This window comes from Protopterus annectens, chromosome 7.part0 (genome assembly GCF_019279795.1).
Source record: "Protopterus annectens isolate FY-2018-M chromosome 7.part0, PAN1.0, whole genome shotgun sequence".
In the NCBI taxonomy this organism is placed as follows: Eukaryota; Metazoa; Chordata; order Ceratodontiformes; family Protopteridae; genus Protopterus; species Protopterus annectens.
In genome coordinates this window covers 906,822,883-906,845,686 of record NC_056739.1, presented here as the reverse complement: position 1 = coordinate 906,845,686, position 22,804 = coordinate 906,822,883, and the positions used below count along the sequence as shown (strand labels likewise).

Below are 22,804 nucleotides of genomic sequence, written 5' to 3'. Positions count from 1 at the left end.
TAATGGAAATAAAATAAATCAAAATGGTGGACTGATTCAGGAATGTACAAAAATTGCAGTTATATACATTACACAACATTGGATCTTGATTGTCATTTTCCATCTAGTTCAATATGTTGGAGTGGTCACCACCACGAGGCACAAGCTGACAATCAGAGTTCCTTCTCAGCTGAAGATCCTCTCATGATTCTCATAATGGACTGCTTCTCGTATGGCACTCCAGATCATGTCTGCCCTTTGATAATAAAGATCAATAATCCCTAATTACTGGAACCCACTACAGTCTGTACTTGGAAAGGACATGACAGGCCTCAGAAGGTCTGTTAGGGGAAAGAATGATAACAATTTGGAAGGGGATGGAGAGTGGGTTTGTTGATGTACACAGACATGGCTAATCAAGACCCACTGCTATGGTAAATAGATAAGTACTGTTTCTTAGATTATACAGTCTGTCCACTTCAGTACCTGGGGCAGAGTTACCTGCTAAACATCTTGGATCGCATCATGGTACAACATCACAGACAGTGCTGGCTCTAAAGGAAGAACTTAATCTACAAATCACATCCAGTTTATAGTGTCTTGCAAAAGTATGCTGTGAAGCCCATGTAACTTCAGCACCAATATAAACCACAGATTTGTTTCTGAAAAAGACAGATGAAGTGGCAAAGGACCTGGTAATATGTGCCTTTGGTCTGAAAGAAAGAATTCTGTTTGAAGAATCGTACACTAAGGCAGTAGAGTCTGACAGCCATCTAGACATGGAAGTGCAAAGGATATGCATAGCTGGTCATGTTTTCTGTGCTACTTTGTTCACTATAAATTAAACCTTAGTTGCCTATGCACATTGAGACAATGAAGGATGTATTCCATACTACTGCAGTACTAAGAAAAAAAAAACATGGGGGATGATCACTCTGTTTGCTTCTGAAGTTGTTTTAAGGATAAAGGAAGGATTAGTTTAAAGACCCCTGTCTTTTTTGGCAATAAGAAGAATCCTGAATATGTCCTAGATCCTTTTTGATCTGGGTGGGGACCTTCTGAATTATTATTTTTTTCTAGCAGCTTTTTTATTTCTAATGCTGCTGCTTCCCTCTGACTGGGTGGAACATCAGGGATTCTTGTATTTCTTGAAGGGGAAATTTAGAAAAATGGTATGATATGCTATAACCTCTGGATATAATTCGCTGCATCCAGGAATCTTTTGTTATGGACAGCCAGGCACTTTGGTGCATAGACAACCCCCCCCCCCATGACAACAGACAGTAGCAGTTGTGCCTTCTTTCAAGAGTGCTGGTAGGACTTGTTCGAGAATGAATCCCAGAAGCCCTGGTTCTGTGCCCACCTCTGCTGTGGGGTTGGTGTCTTCCGTTTGAGTTCCCCTGTCTGACCCTGGGAGAACTATCTCCTCATGAGTCTGGAAAAGGACCCTGGAATTTATGAAACCACATTTTCCTACCACACTGTTGATTCCTAGAGAAGGGTCTTTGAGGGGTAGAAAAATGTATGCCCATAGCAGACAAGGTCTTTCCCTCTTGCTCACATCTGGAGAGCATGTCCTTTACTTTGGGACCAAATAAGGAAGACACAAAAAAGTGGGTACTGATGGATGAAGACTTAAAAGGCTCCACAAAATTACATAGTTACATACATATATGTCTCCAAATGGCTATACCTGAACCTGCTGCCTGAGAGGTGCCTTCCGCTGTATGGGTGCATTAGAAATCAACTGAAGGGTGGCTAGTTGCAAGGAGACATGGACCCAGAAAGAGATTTGGAAAGTTCTTTTGTCAAATCTCTTTGTGAAATCTTGTAAAATGTGCCAGGTAATTCTGCAACCAGAGAGCAAAGACTACTGAAGTGTACACAGCTTACCAAATCTGTCCAAGGTCCTGGACTCCCTGTTAGGGTAATGGACAGAAGAGCTCTGTTCCACAAGCTCTTTTTGGTGGGTACCACCACAACCATGGCACCAACCAAGACCAGTTGCTCCACTATGCCCTGTCCTTGGGAGGAGCTAAAATTTTGTTAGGACATTTAGGGATCGGCTTCACAGTATCCTGTTCTTTCTTAGCCCAGTGAGAAAAAAGATCTATGAGTTTGTCAGCTGGGGCAGTCACCCAAGAGGTAGAAGGGCCAGACTCAAAAGCCTCCAGGAACACCAATTCCTCCTGGGAAGGGGTATTGGAAGACCAACCACTTTTCTGTTTTAACAGTTCTGGAATGTCTCCAAATGAGATTTCTTCTGGTGGAGATCTGGGGGATCCTTCTTCTTCATTGGAATCAGTATCCTCAGTGAGAGATTCTGGAAGGGAATCTAGGTGTCTCCTTTTACCCGTCCTCTTCTGAGGGACTCCTCAGTGGGATGATCTGAGGAATTATCAGAAGAGATGAAGAGTTAGTGAGATATCTGGAATTGAACTCAGCGCAAAAAGGGCAATCCGTATCTAAATGAGCAGCTCCCAAACAACATAAGCATTTCCTGTTGGTATTCCAAGTTTGGTATTTTATGGCTACAGGTGATGCATTTTTTAAAACTGGTAGGCTTGTCAGCCATACTGGACTAACTTAGCTAAGTTAATAATAATAATAATAATATACTACTAATTTAAAGTTTTTTTAAAAGAAAGAAAGGAGGAAAAAAGGAGAAGAACTACCACCAACAATGGTAGTGTAAGGAATAAGGAAGAATTTAAATAAGAATGTACCAACAATGGTACTATGGAGGAGTGCCAAGAAAACGACAGCAGCTGTATAGAAAATAAAAGGCTAGAGAAAACTAGCAAAAAAACAAGGGAGGTGGGAGAAAATGAAATTAAAGTACAAGACAGAGGTTTTTAAGCTAAACTCAGAATTATGTTGGAAAACAACTCCCAAAAGCTCAAGGGTGACAGCATCCGTGTCTGAAGCTTAATGGCGGCAAATGAGATCTGAGGTATGTTCGGTTGGTGTGGCATTACGGGTAAAGGGAGAAGCTTGAGAGTTTTGGATCTGAGGATCTTATAGAAGCGGTCGAGATGATCAGTCAGATCTGACACCCATCAGTTGAGGAATGAATGAAAAAAGACCACATCAAATATAAAAATTAGATACACTCCTGTCATTTACAGTCATACGTTCTGTAAGTACTGGTATTAACTAATGATTAGTTTACTGTAGTAAATCCTTGTTTTTTATGTATATGTTGCTTTTAATATTTTCTGTAAACCAGTTGTTGTTTGTTTACTTATTTTTGTAAATTATAATCTGTAGAATAAGTGGAGCTTATCTCCCCGACCCTCCACTGAAAAAGGGCTACTTAGCTCAGTCAGACAAACCTGGTCAACAAATGTAAAATAAATAAGTAAATAAGTACAGTGGGTGTCAATCTCTCACTCCTTCTCTCTCTCTCTCTTACACACACACACACACACACACACACACACACACACACACACACACACACACACACACACACACACACAACAATGTATACATTTAAATACAAATTGGGTTTACCTTACAAGCCACTCTATGAGGGCATAATTTGCCAAAACCTAGAGGAGGCTGAATTCGTCGAAGAAGTGTAACCACATCAAGATGTTTTATACGTCCCCTGCAAAACCAGAAGTCAACATGTTACTTTATATTAACAGCTTCATAGACTATAGTCTCTTTCTAAGCCAAAATGTCCAGTGAACAGTGTAATCACAGGGAATGCTTTTTAAAGGTTGTACCACTGATAACTGATGTCTAACTATATAAGAAGAACTGTTTAAACAGATACATTTTTTAACTGCAAACAATGTTAACCATAAGCATCAGGACATCAAACCAAGAAATGCCTGCATACAGGCTCACTTGTTTAGTAGCTTACAAATATGGGTCTTTTGCCATCCACATAAAATCTTCAATAAATATCCCTGTAGAATGTTTTAATACACAAACCATCAACCCATGCAGTAAACGTATGCAGATTTGTCCATTATAAATGCTACTGATAGTCCTTGTTTCAAAGTCATGTTATTTACTGTCTTCATGGACTTATGTTACTTATAAAGTTCATATGGTATACCTAATTCCCAACCAAATCCTATGATTCTTACAATCACTTCAGTGAAAATAGAAACCAATGAATTCATTCAGTATGTCATTATTTCAGTCCCTCCAGACACTTATGAAAGCACTTTCTATCATACCACTGAACTGTCCAGATTTTTGTAGAAGATCCACTTTTTTGGTCTTTTCCTCATAAAATGTGCTGTTTCCTGGTAAATCACTGAGGATTACAGTCAGTAAATAATGACAGTCACTTGAGTTTCAGACTTCATATGCTTCAGAAAAGGCATGTTAATGCAAAACCTGTTTTTCTAGCAACTTTGTAAGTTTATAAAAGCAATATTTAAAATGTGTCTCTGATTGTGGGCCTTTGTTCCCAAATTATTTTTACTATTGTGCAAAATTCTTGTGTGAAAATGAAAACTGTTTTAAGATCCATCAGGCTCCCCTCATGTTTTATTCCTTATATTCTAAACATTTTAGAAAATCTCTTTTCTACGTTCTCAGTCAACTCCTAAGGTAACAGTGAACAATAAGACCCAATATACTAAACCTTAAAACTGCCACATTTTAATCATCATCATCTTCTTTCGGCTGTTCCCATTAGGGGTCGCCACAGCAGATCACCTGTTTCCATTTCTTCCTGTCCTCTGCATCTTGCTCTGTCACACCAACCACCTACATGTCCTCTCTCACCACATCCATAAACCTTATCTTAGGCCTTCCTCTTTTCCTGTTACCTGGTAGCTTCATCCTTAGCATCTTTTTCCCAATATACTCAGTATCTCTCCTCAGCACATGTCCAAACCAACGTAATAGCGCCTCTCTGACTTTGTCTCCAAACCTTCCAACCTGGGCTCTTATAGTGTCAATTAACCTAAATATACAGAATTCTATATTTTAACTCTTTTTCTTGTTAATACTGTTACCAGTTAATCTGTACTACGCTTTGGGCTGCTGCTTCTAAGATGCAGAATGTTTTACATATATATATATATATATATATATATATATATATATATATATATATATGTGTGTGTGTGTATATAAATACATATATTTTATATATATTTTTACATATATACACAGTTCAAAATCTTTAACGTAAAAACACATTTTGTACACAAACACTGAACTAAATTCCAAATTCCTGAATACTAATTAGGTAAACATGTCAAAAACACATCAATTCAAAATGATTGAACCAACGGCTTCAACATTTCCAAAAGTTTACCTGCTGACACTTACCTGCCTGCTTCCCAACAGTATGAAAGTACACAGTTTAGCACTGCACATCACTTTAATTCACATTTTTGCAGGGCTCAAGCTCCCCTGCACCCACCACACCTCCTGCAAATTATAAATTCCAACTCTGAGATCGCACTACAGTCAAGAAAAGGGTAACTTTCCTGATCCTCACTGTACCGCGATCTCTGTTCATAATGTCGGCCTCATATGAGCGAATGCACTTTGGCATTCCCTAAAGGACATTTACAGAACTGTAGTTCAGCAATACTGGAATTAAACACACATTCAGTATTCCCGCGTCTGCTTAACTGCACTTCTATTTATTTTATTTTATTTTACATTTGTTTGCCGGGTTAGTCTGACTGGGCCAGTGGCACCCTTTCATTGGAGGCCGGGGTGGGGGGAGCCCCAATAAATTAAAACAGCTATCAGTGTAAACAATGAAAATAGATACACATCATCAGAATAGAAATAAAATGGAAATTCACAATAGTAAAAACATTACGTCAAAATCTGTAGTAGAAAAAAAAAATAAACAGGTATGTCTATATACATTAAGTCCTTGTACAATGTATAAAATCATCCATGTTATATATACAAATCAGAAGTGGTAGATACATGAAGCTTGTTCAAACAAAGTAAAAATAAGATGTACAGCAGGTCAGAGCTATATGGAGATAGAGCTATCCAGTGGTGATACAGGAACAGAGCCAGCTGTTGGTTAGATGTTCTTTAAGAAAGAGTTTGAATTTGGAGGTGGAAGGGGTATTAAGTATATGTTGATGAGTGTGGTTCCAAATTTTTGCTATTTGACATGCAAAGAAGGATTCACCAAAAAAGTTATTGGCTTTCCTAACTTGTAATAGCAGTTTATTAGATGAGTAGAGGGAGCGATTAGTGTTGTGAGGTTTTACTAGGTGTGTTAAAGCAGGCAGGCTTCAGGTTGGTGTAGGATGGTGTGGGCAATAGCTAGTTGGTTGAGCGTTAGTAAGTTTGGAAGTTCGAGCCAATGTAATTGTTTAGGGACAGTACAGTGGTGGATTCTATTTTGCATGCCGGCTGCAAATCAAGTGATTTTGTGGCAGCATGTTTCAAGTGTTGATAGGTCAGTTTTTCTGAGATTCTAGAAAATATGTGAGGCGTATAATAGTGTGGAGAGGAGGTGTGTTCTGGTGATTGCTTGTCTAGTTGATGGGGTGAGGAATGTTCTAGTCCTGTACAGGCATCCGAGTTTAATATGTACTTTTTTATGGTGAGGGCTATGTGTTTGTCATATTTCAGGCCGCAGTCTATTGTGACTCCAAGTAATTCTGTGCTGTCTATTTGGTTCAATTACAGTTCCATTGGATGAGAGTATGTGCATTGATGAGGGAGGAGTTGGGGGTTTGTTAATTGAGAATACCATAAGGATTGAGAATACCATAAGGTTTGTCTTATCTGGGTTTAGTATTAGTTGTCTTTCTTTATGGAAAAGTTCTATGCCTGTGAAAGCAGACTGAGCCTTAGATAGGAGGTCCGGCAGGGAGGAGGCTGTGCATATGATAGTGGAATCATCTGCATAATGTATAATCGTGCCATGGGGAGAGGTGGAGCTGAGGTTGCTTGTAAAGATGGAGAAGAGTAGGGGGCCGAGAAAAGAGCCTTGTGGGACTCCTATAGTGATGGATAGAAGTGCAGAGATTTCATTGTTCCACAACATTCATTGTCGGTTGGTTAAATAGCTGTGGAACCAGGTAATGGATGCTAGAGAGAGATGGATAACTGCTAAGACAAGTAATAGTTTTTCACGTGATACAGTGTACAATGCTTAGATGAGTTGCTTGCTATTTCTATGGTGGTAGAAGGTGTCTCCGATACTTAAGAGGGCTGTGGTGGTGCTGTGTTTAGGTCTGAAACCATGTTGGTAGTTGGAGAGGAGGTTGTTTTTTATTAGGTAGGACAGCAGATGAGAGTGTATTCATTTTTCTAGAATTTTGCTAAGAGGGGAGAGTATGGCAATAGGTCTATAGTTGGATAACTTGTTGGACTGACCACCTTTGTGTAGGGGTATTATTTTAGAAATTTTCCAGAGTTTTGGTACATACTGTTCAATGACTGAGTGATTAATTAGTATGGAGATAGGGAAAGAGATAGAGTCTGATGCTAGTTGAAGAAATGCACTTGGGAGTTGATCTACAGCTAGTCTAGTGGATTTTAGATGGAGGAGTTTTCTGATGTAATTAGTTGGGACAGGCTAAAATGAAAAGCCTGTGGGTTGGTGGTCAACTGTTGAGGGCATGGTAGGAGGGTCTCTATTGCTGTTGTTGACTAAAGCCAGAACAGAGTTAATGAAATATGTGTTGAATTGGGTTGTGGTGATTATGTTGGGGTTTAAGTTGCTAGGAGGGGGTAGTGGTTTGGCCATGATTTAAGAGTTGTTTGATGGATATCCAGAATTTTTGTGGGTTGTTTTTATGTTTCTCTTGTACTGTGGTGTTGTATGATTTTTTTGTCAGATCTAATCTGTTTTTGGCCAGGTTGATGGTATTTGTGAACGGAGGCTTGGGTTTTACAGGTTTGATATGTGTGCCAAGCTTTATCTCTGTGTTTCATAGTGTTTATGGTGTCTCTTGTTAGCCAGGGTGCTGGTGTGGATTTGCAGTGTCTTCTATGGATAGTAAAGCTACACACATACACACACACACACACACACACATATATATATATATATATATATATATATATATATATATATATATATTTTTTTTTTTTTCATATTAAACAGCACATTACTGTTCACTGCCCAGCAATACGCAGAAATGCCATCATAGTAATGCTGTATTATAAACAACCAATATTATTTTCAGTCTGTTTTCTGTCTGCAGTAAGTCCCCTCCTTTTCCTCCTGGACTACAAGTTAGACAGTGGTTAAAGAGCACTGAACCCAGTTTGAACCATAATGCAAGTTCTTTAATAGTGTCCAATATTTTGAAAATCCATTTCTATATTTCACTACTGCCACCACATACTTCAAGCAAATACCTAGCTCTCTAAAAGGATACCCATTACTGTTAACTCCCCCACACTTCTCCAGTAACTTCTCATGGCCCACATACTCTCATTCCTGGAAGTCAAAAATTATGTCCAAATGCAATTCAGTAGTACAAGTCTAAAGAACAACCCCCAAAACAGTATGTGACAGAATGCAAGCAAATAATTCCAGTAAATATGGTGACTGACTGACCATTCCACTTCTACTGCCTACTACTTTAATGGTCTTCCCACTGAAAATGCTATACATACCTGTCTGTAATCTTCTATAATTTCTTTGTTACTTGGTTTACAACTGCCACTAAACTTGCCATCTTCAATTTTAATAGCACCACACACTGGATGATGGATGGTCTTTTCTTACTGCTTTTATCTCCCCATACTTGTCCTTGTGTTACCTGATCTAAAAGCAAAATCAAACCAAGAATGAAAATCACTTGGCACCACAGGACCCGGAAGCACGTAAACAAAGGCTTTCAAAATAAGCAGATGAAGAAATCAAACAGCTGCTAGTTCTCCAAAGATCTTATGTGACCAGGCAGAAATCACAATATCTGCCACACATGCAAGCTTTCTCGAGGCAAACAGGTTTGCCTTGAGAAAGCTTGCATGTGGTCGAGTGAAAGCGCTTGGATGATATTGTGGATTTTTACTTTGCCTGGTCACATTAAAGGATCTTTTTGGAGAACTAGCAGCTGTTTGATTTCTTCATCTGCTTATTTTGAAAGCCTTTGTTTACATGCTTCCGGGTCCCGTGGTGCCAAGTGATTTTCATTCTTGTGTTACCTGATCCTACACATTTACTCCCCATGGACAAAAGTCAGTCACAGGAAGCCATTACCCAGAAAGTAATCACAGCTCTTGCTTGGCCCTATCCATGTTACTCACCATAAAAGCCTGAACTGCTCTTATTCCAACAATACCAGCAACACACATATGTGTTTCTGTTGTTGTTGTTGATGTTGTTTTGTCTTTCGGCTTATCCCGGTTAGGGGTCGCCACAGCAGAACTCCGGTCCGCTAATGTTTGGTAGTGGATTTTTATGTGCCGAGTTACCAGCCCTGACACACAACCTTCAATGAAGGCACGCCCATTCACGCATGCCTCCACACAGAAGACGCTCTAGCTGAGAATCGAACAGGACAATGTCTTGCTGTGAGGCGACAACGCTAATGCAGCACCACTACCACGGGTACATATGTGCTTCTGTACATGCCTCAAATCTGCTTGATGGGAATGCACTTCTCTAATAATTGCCTCTGCTGGCTGTCAATCATGCAGCAGGTAAGGACTCCACCAAGCTCAGAGATCAGCAGGATAGTGCTGGTCGCACACTTCTACCCTAAATAGATAGCTTCTTCAAGTCTAGAATCCTCTGTACCTGCCTTAGTGAGAGAGGAAGCAGTGCTTTCTCTCTCTCTCTCTCTCTCTGTCTCTCTCATGGCATGACTAATGAGGGGGATCCCAGATTGCCTTGGCTCCAAGTAAGCTATCTAAATTTTAAGAGGTTCCAGTGGGAGGATGAGACCAAAAGAGAGAGCATCTCCAGGGTAGTGGTGGAGAAGCCTCCCTTTGCACCACTACTACCCTACCAGCACCCTAAGTTACAAAATAACCTGATGTGTATGGTAGCACGAGAGACTGAGGAGGTTACATGACAATTACTAATAAACAAATTGTTTAGATCAATAGCTATGAAACTGGACTATATAAACAACACTCAATACCTGATGTAGGAAATGGAAAAGAATGAAAACATCAAAGGACATTCAACAAAGCTAATTTAATAATTAAGTGATTTCATCCACAGTAGTGTGGACTTCCAGAAGTAGTCCCAATTACTGTGAAAGTGCTTAATTATTAAGTTAAGAAACTGGCTTACAGCCATGTAATGGGGGACCACTTGGGCATGGACAAAATTAGAGCAAGAGTCCTAGCAACTTCCGTTGGTCAGGTGTGCTGAACGACACTGAAAACTACTTTGCCAATCAGAAGGCAGGCACAAACCAGGAATTTAAAAATCCCTAACTGCCTACACTAAAACTTGAGGTGTCACTTGAAAGAATCACAATGATCATTGCAGAGCCACTGGTTAGTTCCAACAACTTAAACTAACTATTCCTCTCAGAAAAGCCCATTCCAAGACAAATAAAAAAGCACTGATACTAGTATTCTCCCTGTTAGGGATACCAAAGGAGTTCTTAAGCAACCACTGTATTCTTTTTACATCCAAAACCATAGGGCACCTTTGACAAAGCTGCCAGATAAAACAGCTAAGCATTTCCAATTTCCTACACCAAATGGATGGTTTTATGGAATGGTTCAAGTGAACACTAAATTCCATCCTACAAAAAACTGGTATCAGCTGTTGCCCTATATAATGTTCTCCATGAGGGGTATATTCCAAGCCTCTGTAGAATTTAACCCCTTTGAATTCCTGTATGGTAGCCTCCCTAAAGCAATGTTTGACATAGTAAAAGAAATATGGGAGGAAATGGAAACTCTATTAAGAATGCAGCAGAGTAGTATGCCAGTTTACAGGAGACAGTGCCTCTACAAAGAGGCTAGCCATAAGCAGAGTCCCGCAGGGATCAGTCCTGGGACCACTCCTTTTTGTCATTTACTTCTCTGAAGTAAAGGGCAATGTCAATGGCCACTGGCTGACTAAATTTGCATAAGATTGCAAATTAAGAGCTGTCATTGAATCACCCACCAACACAAATTTTCTTCAGGAAGGACTGACACAGACAGATTAACAACTGGTGTCAGAGCCATGGACTAAAACTAAATGCCAAGAAATGCGTAATAGTATCCTTTGAGAAGTCATCCAGCCCTGGTAACTATCATATTGACAATACATCCGTAAGAGCTGACTCAACAGTCAGGGACTTGGGGACAGTAATCTACTCTTTGACCATCACATGTCTACAGTAGTAGGGAAATCATTCTATGTTGTGCAACTTATAAACAAAGGTATGGCATCTATGTCCAAGAAAGTAATTGTTCCACTGTATTTGGCATTCATCTGACCTATCATTGAGTACAATGCCTCCTTTGGTATGTACCTAGCCAAGCATATCCAGCAACTGGAATGTCCACAGAAATTCCTCACTAAAAGAATACAGGGTATAAGTAACATGTCTTATGCAGACTGCCTGAAGGTCCTATCCCTGTATTTTGTCTCCTATAGGCTGTTGAGGGGACTCTATGTCTGGTATACAAGACATTGTCAGACCCCACTCTGACTGACCTCCTGCATATCTGCAAAACAAACAGCACTAGTATTACCTGTTCTAAATACTTATACCTTGTCTGTGATATAAATAGGACCTGATGGACAGATGGGTATGTACTACAGAGACTACCCCTTCTCTGGAGCAGGCTCTCATCCATGTGAAGCACAATTCCTCCCTAACCCAATTTAAGTGTGACTTGGAAAATTGGATTTGGAACAGGAAATTCATTCCTGGTTTGGAACCTATGTCTCCAATGGACAGAGGCAGCCTGTAAATGGTTCATCTCCCAGGCCACTGCTTGTCAATGTTTCACCTCCCAAGCCCCTGCTTACACTTATCAAGGGTACAAGAACTTGTCAAGAGATTTGGGATGCATGGCTAGGGTTAAAAAAACCTTTGTGGTCATTAGTCTAGTAAACTCCTGTGAACCTATAATCCCCATTGTGCGGGAACATACAAAAAGGGCACAGGTTAATTAACAATAAGTATATAATACAAACACCAGGAAAAGAGAATTCTAAATAGGATATTAGGTATTGGTTTTGGTCCCCATGACTGAGAATAAGGTCTGTTAAGAAATGGGCTAACTTTGGGTACTAGTAATTTTCATTTAAACTGCTCTTTCGCTCTTTTCCTACCCTGTACAGTAGGTCATTCTGTATCTCGAAGTATGGGTAGCCTGGCGGCGACAATATGAAGTAATCAAAAGGGTAAATGAGGTGAATTATAAGATCAGAAAAACAGGATAAAGGTGGATGAATAGATTTATCATGTAAATATATTGAAGCCTTGAATGGAAACTCAGGCATATGTGGCAAGTATAGTGTCAGAAGTTACAGACTGTGAACATGAGAAATGAATGTAGCCAGTCCAGGGTTCCCAGATGTCCCTATTTGAGTGGGACTCTCCCGGGGTCAGCAGCCCAATCCTGAGTCCTGCATTGTTGGTTAAAATCCTGGCAAAACAACCTGCGCTTCGCGATTTATGGTTGGCCTGTATGCCGGTATATGAGCCAACCATAAATTGCAAAGCGGAGACACTTCTGTTCAGCAGAAAGTTATAAAATGGAGACCAGACACTCTACAAATGACAGTAAATGCCTGGCTACAAAGTGGCCCTTGGTCTCTACAATACTATCTGATACTCAAGGAATTTACACTAGTTACACCACTTCTGCAGTGGCTTTTCCAGCAGAAGAAAGGCAATGTCAAGTTCTGCTGGTGGGCCCTAGCACTCCAACCTTTCTGTTTTCATATTCAGCACCATCCCACTGTTCACCATCACAATGAGGATAGCTTGTCTAGAGCTCACAGACCTTCCACTGGGCTTGAAGCTTGTGGTGTAGCTTCATGCTGGGGGGCATCTGTGACACTGCAGGCTGGCTTCACCACTAAAATGCCAAATTAATGGTACTGGTAGGCATAGGTAGGGTCGAGTGGTAAACCAATGCTGGGTTTAAAACCTACGTGGGTTATCTGGAAGGTGGGACAACAAGTTTATATTCTGGGAAAATACACAACAACAGGGAATAAGGACTGGCCCCCTTTAAGTGAAATAGCCGCAGTCAGGCAATTAAAGACAGCTGTACACTGGTACTTTTATAAGGCCAGTAAATTCACAATAAGGCAGAAATTGCTGGTTCAAGAGTCCAAAGAGTCGGGAATAAACTGTAAGGAAGAGATGCACTATGGCCAGAACAGTTGCCTCTAAGGACAAGAATCCTACTTTGAAATTTTAGTACTGCCAGTATAAGGCCCGGTAGTTGGGATATAGAATCAGTTATTTGGAAGCCTTCAGAAGGATTTGTGTGCTAAAGACTTTGGTTTGCATATCCAAAAAGGCACTGTTTCAGAGACTTTATTTGCGTGCTGGATAGAACTAGTTTATTTGAAAAACAATAGCTAAAGACTTTGAATTTTATCAGTATGAGCCCAGGCAAGAAGAGACTTTAAACCAGCTACTTTAAATAGTTCTGCTAAAGTCTTTTATATTAGCATCTCTAACATTAAAGGTGCATTTGAGACCATCAGCCTTGAAGTTTGTGTTATCACCTTTATTGAGTTGTTGCCACAGGAGCAACTAGTGAACTGAACTGTTATTCATGACAGAGACTGCCTTACTGAGTTACAAATTTTATCTCCACCTATTATGACATTTTGGTTCCTGTTCTAGTAAAACCAGCATGATTTTATGTTTGCCTAAATAAAACAGCACTGCTTTACACGCACTCTAGAATGTCTGCTACCTGAAACATCTAAACCTTTTGCAAACTGGGTTTGTACCTCCACCTAGGCAATTGGGTAGCCCTACTCTCCTGATAGATGAAACTACCTCAATGCATTTTGATGAGTGGGCCTTCTTCTTACAGAGGTATTGGGATTTCACCAAGGTAATCATGCTACCAGAGTCTAACAGATTCTAGTTCTTGTCAATCTGTTTTTATAAAACATTGCCATAGTACAATAACAGAATGTGACCTCAGTGCAACTCATTCTCATTCTCTGGCCTCTTCACTCCCTCCACTCTCCATAAACACATTCTTAGCGGCTTGTAATGTAATGTTTTCCCCACATTACCTGACAATATTCCCTAATTTACTTCACTTAAACAGAAGACAGGATCCTTTTCATCTTATTTACAGTTTTATCAGCTGCCTTGATAGATGACTACTTCAATATAATCTCATAAGACAGTATTTGTTCTACCAAAGTTACAGAACTTACAACATCATGTTGCTGTACTTTACATACCCACCTCTTACTATCTGTCAGTCGAGCTTTCTTAAACCTGTCTGCCACAAGTATTTTCTGGACCTGGACAAAACTTTACAATATCTTTCAGTTCAAATGTTTCTGCCCCTATGCTTTAGCCCTGGAAAAAGTACATTCATGAAAATTAAGGGTTTGAGTTTTGAAAGTGACTCCGATCCCTGCCAATAAACTTTTCCTTACTTTGTCAAAATCACTACAGTCTGCACTAGGTATGTCCACATAGGCAGAGAGGGGCTCCCCAGTGAGATATGCTACCAAAATTTGAGCTCATATGAATCAATCCCAGCTCTCCTGGCTGATTATTCTAATGAAGGTTACTAAGTATGCCTCAAGCTTGTTGCAATTGTTTTTTAACACCTTTATTAAATTATCACTCAAGACATAGACACATACATTAACAAAAATGAAAAAGCAAATTAACATGTTTCCAGTTACATACATTATATGTCACATATACTCTTTTTTATTATAATCAGTCCAACATTACATAAATTTCCTGATTCCTACTTTCCCTTAAACCTTCTCCAGAATACTATTTTGCATGCATCGGGCCCACAGTTTCAATTTATTTCTATGTAATTTGCTCCTTCCCTTTTCTAAAGATCCTACTCTCAGTTCTTTTACTTCTGTTGTAATATTCAGTAGTTCTAATACAGTTGGTCTAGACCAATTTCCATTTTCTAGTAACTGCTTTTTTGACAGCCACCAGAAAAAAATTGACAAGGCCTTACTATGTTGTGGCAATTCAGATTGTGTCCCAGCTCAAAAGAATCATTTCCTTCATTACATACACCCAATTGCTCACTCAAAATTTCTACAGAGTGCTCTGTACAGAATTTTAAAAATCTGACAACTCATTACACTTTCAAAACATGCATTCCTAGTTACCTCTTTCTTCCCATCACATATCCAATGTTTGCCATCTACCTGAGAAAATTTTCTTTGGAGTGCTTGGGGTATAAAAACACCTATACAAACACTTCCATGCAAAAATCCTAAACATTCTAGACTTTATACTTGGTAGTCATACATATACCCCCCCATTGTTCCTTTGTAAATTACTTCCCCAATCTCTCTCTGCAATCTTTTCTAACCTCCTCTGACTGACTGATGTCGTGCAATACTTCATATGCCCTACTAGGTTATCCCCTTTCAAACAGCAGACTCTGTTCTAGATTCAACTAAAAACTCTGCCAGAGTAGGTCCTTCACTTAGGACTCCCCTATCTTTTTCCCTATGCTTATACTCTGATATCAATCCATGTTAGGAAAGGCAGTCTCTAGCCTACACTCAAAATGTTTTCTTGGCATCATCCCATTCTATTACTTTTCCCTCTCTAGTTATTTGCTCCCAGTACCTTGGTTCCTTTGCCAGATTTCTCCAGTAAATTCCAGTCCCTTCTTGCCTATTCTCTGTACCCCTAATTACAGTAATTCCTATTGGCAATATCCCTCTCTGGTCTCGTGCTGGTTTAGTTCTTAGAATAATTTTTGGTACTTTACGAATATAATATTCTGTATGGCTCTTGCTATTCTCCTTAAGAATCTCCATCCAAAATTCCACTCTATCCTTATTTCTTGAATTTCACCTGCTTCATCATAATCCCTTTCCACTTTGAATTATAACTTTCTCTGTGTTATGTATATGTCTTAATTGTGTAGCTCTAAAATATCCTTTCAAATCAGATAATCCTTACTCTGTCATATGCTTTATCTGTATCAAGATTCACTTGACAGTAGAAGTATTTTCTTACATTCTGCTTTCCTCTAAATCATCATTGTCCTATTAATGTTGACAAATGTTTACCTCCCCTCCACAAAACCACACTGATCCATGCCTATCGATTTTGGCAACACCTCTGCCATTCATTTAGCTAGTATAGATATAAACACTTTATAATCATGGTTTGAAATTGAAATGGGTCTATATGAAGCTGGTTTGATGGCTTTTTACTATGTTTAGATATTACAGTCACCATCCTTTCTTCCAAGATATTGGTGCTACCCTTCCTTTTAAAATACTGTTAAACGAAACCTTCCAGATCTTTATCATTTTCTTTCCTCCTAACTTCCACAAGAATATTGCTGTTCCTGGAGACTTTCCTGCAGATTGAGTAAACACTACTGTTTTTATCTCGGCTCCACCTATCTTAACTGTTAGTTGTTGAGCCCCTTCTACCTCTAAACTTGGCATACTTAAGTCTTCCTTAAATATTTCTATTTGTGCTCTTTCTTGATTTCTACATTTCTATGCGTTATACATTTTGTCATACAATTTCCAAAATATCTGTAATTCCACTACAGGAAATCTGGTTATTTCTTATTATAGGCTACCTATGTTTGGCGACAACCCTTTCTAATTTATATTGCTAAAAGTTTTTGTGTTCTAGAGTTATCATCAAAAATGTTACTTAACAGCATTGTTTCTAAACTACAAAACAAAAAAACAGCAAAGCCTGTGGTCTAAAAATACTCAAACCAATAAACTGTTAAAAGGCACAAGGAGCAAATCAAAATGTCTTTACTGTAATAAACTTTTAATTGACTGCTTTCATAAAATAACTTTTTCAGAAATACAAAAGACTTAGAATTACATCACAATATATATAAAATTCAACTAATAAAATGCTAAGAAGAATTAATGAAAGCAATGAACTCAAACCAGATTTCAATAAGAGAATGCCTCTTAAAGTACCCTTAACCTACGTTCCTTTAAAAAACATAATGTTAACAGTCTCATTCAAACTGGGGGGAGGCGGGGGTGGCATCAGCCCTTAATTTAACTTGCCATTCAACCTCTTTTTTTCTCAATATAATTTGTGTGGTCACCCCCTCTTCTACTTTCTAAAACTTGCTCTAAAATAGCAAATGCAATTTTTAAAACAATTTTTTACATAAGATAGAATGTCTGTAAACAGTGTTGTTCATATCTTTAGATTTTAATGCATAAAGATGTTCTAATTCTCAGCATGACGCTCTTGGCAGTCATGCCTACGTAAAAAACCTTGTGGTGCAATTAAATCTACCAGGTGCTTTTAAAGTAAGTGGGGTATGGCCTACAGATATATATGGCCCTTTATAAATAAATCTACAAACATTACAACCATAGCATTTATAGGTACCTAAAGATTTGGTGGTAATGGGAGGTTCTAATTTAGTACTGTCGTGATCTAACATAAACTTAATACATTCATATTTCTTACAGACAGACTTAGGACCTTCAATTAATACTGGCCCTAAATCTTGGTTACTAGAAATAATTTTCCAGTTATTCTGGATTATCTTTTTAATACTTGAACTATCAACAGACATCTCCAAGCAGTAAGATGGAACAATTTGATAACTACCAACACCTCCACTATATTGGTACTTGTTCCATGCTCACCATTACATTTACCTTGCCTCCACAAAACCACACTGAACCATACCTATCGATTTTGGCAACACCACTGCCATTCACTTAGCTAGTATAGACATACACACTTTATAATCTTTGTTTGAAATCGAAATGGGTCTATATGAAGCTGGTTTGATGGCTTTTTACTATGTTTAGATATTGCAGCCACCACCCTTTCTTCCAAGATAGTGGTGCTACCCTTCCTTTTAAAATGCTGTTAAACAAAACTTTTCAGATCTTTATCACTTTCTTTCCTCCTAACTTCCAAATGAATATCATCTGTTCTTGGAGACTTTCCTGCCGATTGATTAAACACCACTATTTTTATCTCAGCTCCTCCTGTCTTAACTGTTAATTGTTCAGCCTCTTCTACCTCTAACATTGGCATACTTAAATATTTTTATTTGTGCTCTTTCTTGATTTCTACATTTCTCTGCATTATATATTTTTTCATACAATTTCCAAAATATCTGTAATTCCACTACAGGATCTCTGGTTATTTTTCTTATTATAGGCTTCCTAAGTTTGGTGATAACTCTTTCTAATTTCTGTTGCTATACGCTTTTGTGCTCTGGAGTTATCAAAAAAACAGTTGCCTAGTGGCAATGTTTCTAAACTCATGCGTATTATCTAGATAAGTCATTATTTTATCTTTAGCACTCTGCAGTTGCAGCTTTTCTCGGTCTGTAAGATTCCCCTTATTGTGCAATACTTTAATCTTTTGTCAGTTGTTCTAGATAATTCTTATTACTTCTTAACCATATCGCTTTTTTTTTTTTATTTCTACCCTATTCTTAAACTTCATTTTCATTTTATCCCACTCACCAGCTATAACTTGGAAATTTCCATCTTCCTAAAAAACTCTCAGATAATTTTCACTTGCCATTCCTTACAATCTCTCTTTTTAACAGGCAAGTGGAATAGCACCAGTGTCTCATTTTTACTTTATTACCCTGATTTTTTATCTTAGTTTTTACTAGTGCCCAATCAGAAATAGTTACTGGATGTGTGCCAAAACAATTAAATGCACATGTTCCTGTGAAATATAATTTCTATCTAGTCTAGCCCAGTTATTATACATTGTAAACTTCTTCCGAAATCTAACCTTTTTTAATATTTTCCCTTTTATGCCCCCCAGACAAGTCCTTGTTTCAAATCAAGTTCCAGTCCCCACCTACAAGTAATATTCCCTGCTGAAATATGATTATTTTCCCCAAAATTTTCTTAAGCTACACAACTACAGTTTTTGGTGGAATATAAATACATGCCAGCATAATTCTCCTGCCTTGCCAGTAGCCCCTTAATACCAGAAATCTACCATTATTCTCTTTCTTCTCTTTGACTGCCCTCTCCTATTACCATAGATTCGACTTGTCTATGTAGATATAGCCTTCTACCTTGTGCTTAAAAGCGCAAACCTCTTTACTTCTCAACCTATCTAAATATTTGGGTATCTACTCAACATTGTAATTGTGGAATTTAATAGAATATACTTGTATTCAATCTATCTGTATTTTGAATGTTTCTGATCTTAGACTATGTATTGTTTGTTTTATTTAATTGTGGAGCTTTTCTCCCCGGGTCTCTGCTGAAAAGGGACATGTATCCAGTCAGACTAACCCGGTAAATAAATGTAAAATAAATAATAAAAATAAAATAAAAATAAAATAAATAAAATTATCTTTCTTATCTCTTCTATCATTATTGGAGCTCCTCTAGCAATTAGTGTGATTACTACCTTTTCCTTTGTCCCTGATATTCTGCTAAATGTCCATCCTGAAATTCCTTCTTTATCTAATTCACATGCTGATCTATTTCCAGATGTGTCTCATGCAGCATTCTTATTTGCACTTTTCATTTCTTAATATAATTCAGTACTCTATAACCTTTTTGTTTACACCTGTAATGCCATTTACATTCCAAAATAATTTGGATAGTATAGCAGTTAAGATAATAAGTTATTATTCCCACCAATTATACGACACCTCTTTTGAATGTGCATTTCCAACTTTTCTGCTATATGTACACACTAATGCTTGGTATGTTGATTTTTTTACAAAGTTGTTTCTTGAACTCTCCTCCTGAATCTCTGTCACATTTTCAAGACTTTTTGTTTTAATGAAAACCTTTAAACAGAAAACTAAATTTCAGAACACCCCATAATGTATTAACTTAGAACAAACACATAAAACTATGTGTATCTTTAAAAAATGAAGTTTAACCCTCCTGATAGGAACAATTGCCTGAAACTGACGGCTGCAACCACAATCATTACCTAACCTAAATTTAAGGTTACCCATGCTAAAGCACATGTTACAGGCTGTGCTCCCACTTACACTGATTGACATATGTTCGTTGTATATCTCTATTCACCTGCCATATGTGAAAAAACAGCTTGTATGCTTTCAGAAAACATTAACTTTTAGCCTTAAGAAAACGTGTACTGGCCATCTTTAAATAAGACTAAATTATACACTGTTTTATTAAATGCACTGGAGTATTAAGGCTGCTAGAGAAGCTGCTCTCATTTACTTCCAATAATTTCAGACTTTATTTTTTACTGAACTGCTTGCCCTTGTCTCTTTAAATTTTGCATTTCATTCAGTGAATGATGCTCAGAACTCTGAAGATTAGCTGCTTGCACATTAAACATAAGAATGGAATGTACAACTGGCTTCAGCTGCAGACTTTTTAACTCTAACTAAACATTTGCTAAAAGAAAATGAAAACAAGTTAATATAATTGCATATGCAAGAAACGTAGCACTTCTTATGACATTCATCACTTTATCTTATTTAGTTTCTTACAGAAAACTCTTGTTTTTAGATTACATCAACAGCATTAATCCAGACATCCTCCTATGGAAAAGAAGAGAAAAAATCTAATTTTGACATGTAAAATAATCAGTGCACTTTCCCACCCCCCACCCCCACCCCAACAGCTCAATATTAAAGTATATTAACTAAAACTTCTGTTGTCCAACCTTTCTTCTCTTTTTATATTATACTGCCTATATTTCATAAAATTAAAAAGTACTTGTTTATTTTAATATCTTTATCACATACAACAATCTCTGAAAAGACTTACCCTCATCTTCACATTTAAGATATTCCTGACTGGGTAATGCATAAATCTGCTTTACTATATAACATACATGTCATCATTTTTTCTACAAATACTATTAACAGCAAAAAATTGTTTTACTTACAGTTAATGACAAAGTGGGGTACATAGTTTAGAGTCCACCAAAAGCGTAACTAAGCCAACAAAAGTCCAATCTTTCTCAGCCAATTTTTCTTGCAAAGCCATATTTCACAAATGTGATTTGATGCTTTATAATCTCACATTTACTCACTAATTTTACCTTTTCTGGTATTCTTCCTCTTCATTTCCATCTCCCAATACTAGACAACTCTTGTGCTTATTTCTGTCTCTCAAACATTTTTCCTTTGAAACATTGAAAAAGGTTTCACTGACAAAAATCTATGAGCTTTATTGCCAGAATAATGAGAAACAGAGTCCCCTTATGTTTGATGGCTCACTTTTTGTTAGATAAACTTTTATATTTCCTCCTTAGCCTGGTCTGCATCAAAAATGTCTTTAATCCTCCAGGAAAAAATATTCTGATAGCTTGAATCTCACACCTGCCTCTCAACATTCCCTGAATTCTGGGATAAACGTGCATCTCTTCTGCCTGGTGTACAGTGAATAATCATTTCTACAAACAGTCTACTGTCTCGATTTTTAATACTTTGCCCTTCTGTCACAGTTTTTTTTTCAGGATCAACAACATTAGTTGGAATGACTGCATCTTTACTAATACAGGTCTTGGCTGCTTCCTCTTGGCCAATTTGGAGCACATACTTGACGGGCCATTTTAATTAACAAATCCTGCTGTGCAATACTAGTCCAGTTGCTTATTTGTGCTTTCATAAAATGAATACAGTATGTTCCTTCTTGCTTCTCACTATATTATTTTTGTAACTGCTCTTCTTGAGAAGTCCCATACCTAGCCAACCTTTTTTCATTTCAGCTTCTGATTTTTACAGTTTTATCAGTTCATCTGAATAGCTATTTAAAGCTTTTTCTGTTTTTTCAATTTTTGTTATCTGAGTTGATATACTTCTTCAATGTTTCATTTATTTTAATCTGCTCTCTGTACATTTGATTTATTTTTTTCCTCTAAATTATTGGACGCCATCTCTTGTGCAAAAGCTGGAGCTTATACTTCTTTTGCTGAACAGCTGCAGGATTCTTCCAAGTCAGTGTTTTTTCTTCATCTTTCTTCACCTTTTCAAGTTGATTTCATTTTAGGTTCTTGAAATGTATTCTTTGCTAGCATCCAGGAACTGTAATTACTAGCCAGTAACTGAATGTTACTCATGCTGGCAGAATCACTAGCTCTTCTCAGCTTCTTTTTTTTTCACACTGGGACAGTTGTAATTAAGCTGTTGATCAGTGTGCAGCCATCTTGGATGTACTACCATTATTTGGCAGGAAGTGCAAATGTTTGTAGCAGTTGTTCCACAGTGGTCATTCTGTACCTCTTAACTCCTCAGAGAGAATTCTGACACCTCTTCAGACAGTTATCTATTTTCAAGACGTTTTACAGCATCAAGGGAAAAAAAAGTTGTTCAGTCTGGCATGGGGAATTGAAACTCACTGTCTGACACTGAAAGGCAGAATCAGAAAGTAATGTTCTATAAATACATTTACCACAACAGTAGACATTTCAGTAAATCTCTATTGCAGTTTCCTAAGCCACATGGGACATATCTTGCCAAGGATAAGATGACTGTCCAGCATCCTAAGCTTTAGGGCATCACCTACATGCCCTAACCTCTGCATAGGTCAAGGTGTGCGGTATAAAGACAGTGATTATGGTGCCAAACTCTCAGAGCTTTCTTGCATCAGACCAAGATATGCCAGAGCCCTGCCAGACAGGTATGTGCTAGGAGAAGAAAGATGGGACAAAAACCCACTTACTAGCATAAAACACTGCAAAAAGAAGGGGGAAGGAGAGATAATGCTTGCATTGCAACAGTGCTCTGTTCAAACATCTACTGTTATGCTAACTTTACTTAAACA

The 22,804-nt window shown here is 38.0% G+C and overlaps 1 protein-coding gene across 1 annotated transcript in view; it reads right to left on the bottom strand.

Annotated features, from left to right (window-relative positions):
* Positions 1–22,804, bottom strand: part of CACNA1D (calcium voltage-gated channel subunit alpha1 D) — a 5,051,180-nt gene that overhangs the window by 992,568 nt on the left and 4,035,808 nt on the right. Inside the window, exon 36 of the mRNA XM_044077483.1 lies at positions 3,496–3,592. Within this exon, the coding sequence (XP_043933418.1) occupies positions 3,496–3,592 (97 nt within the window). The remainder of the gene's footprint in view (positions 1–3,495; positions 3,593–22,804) is intronic.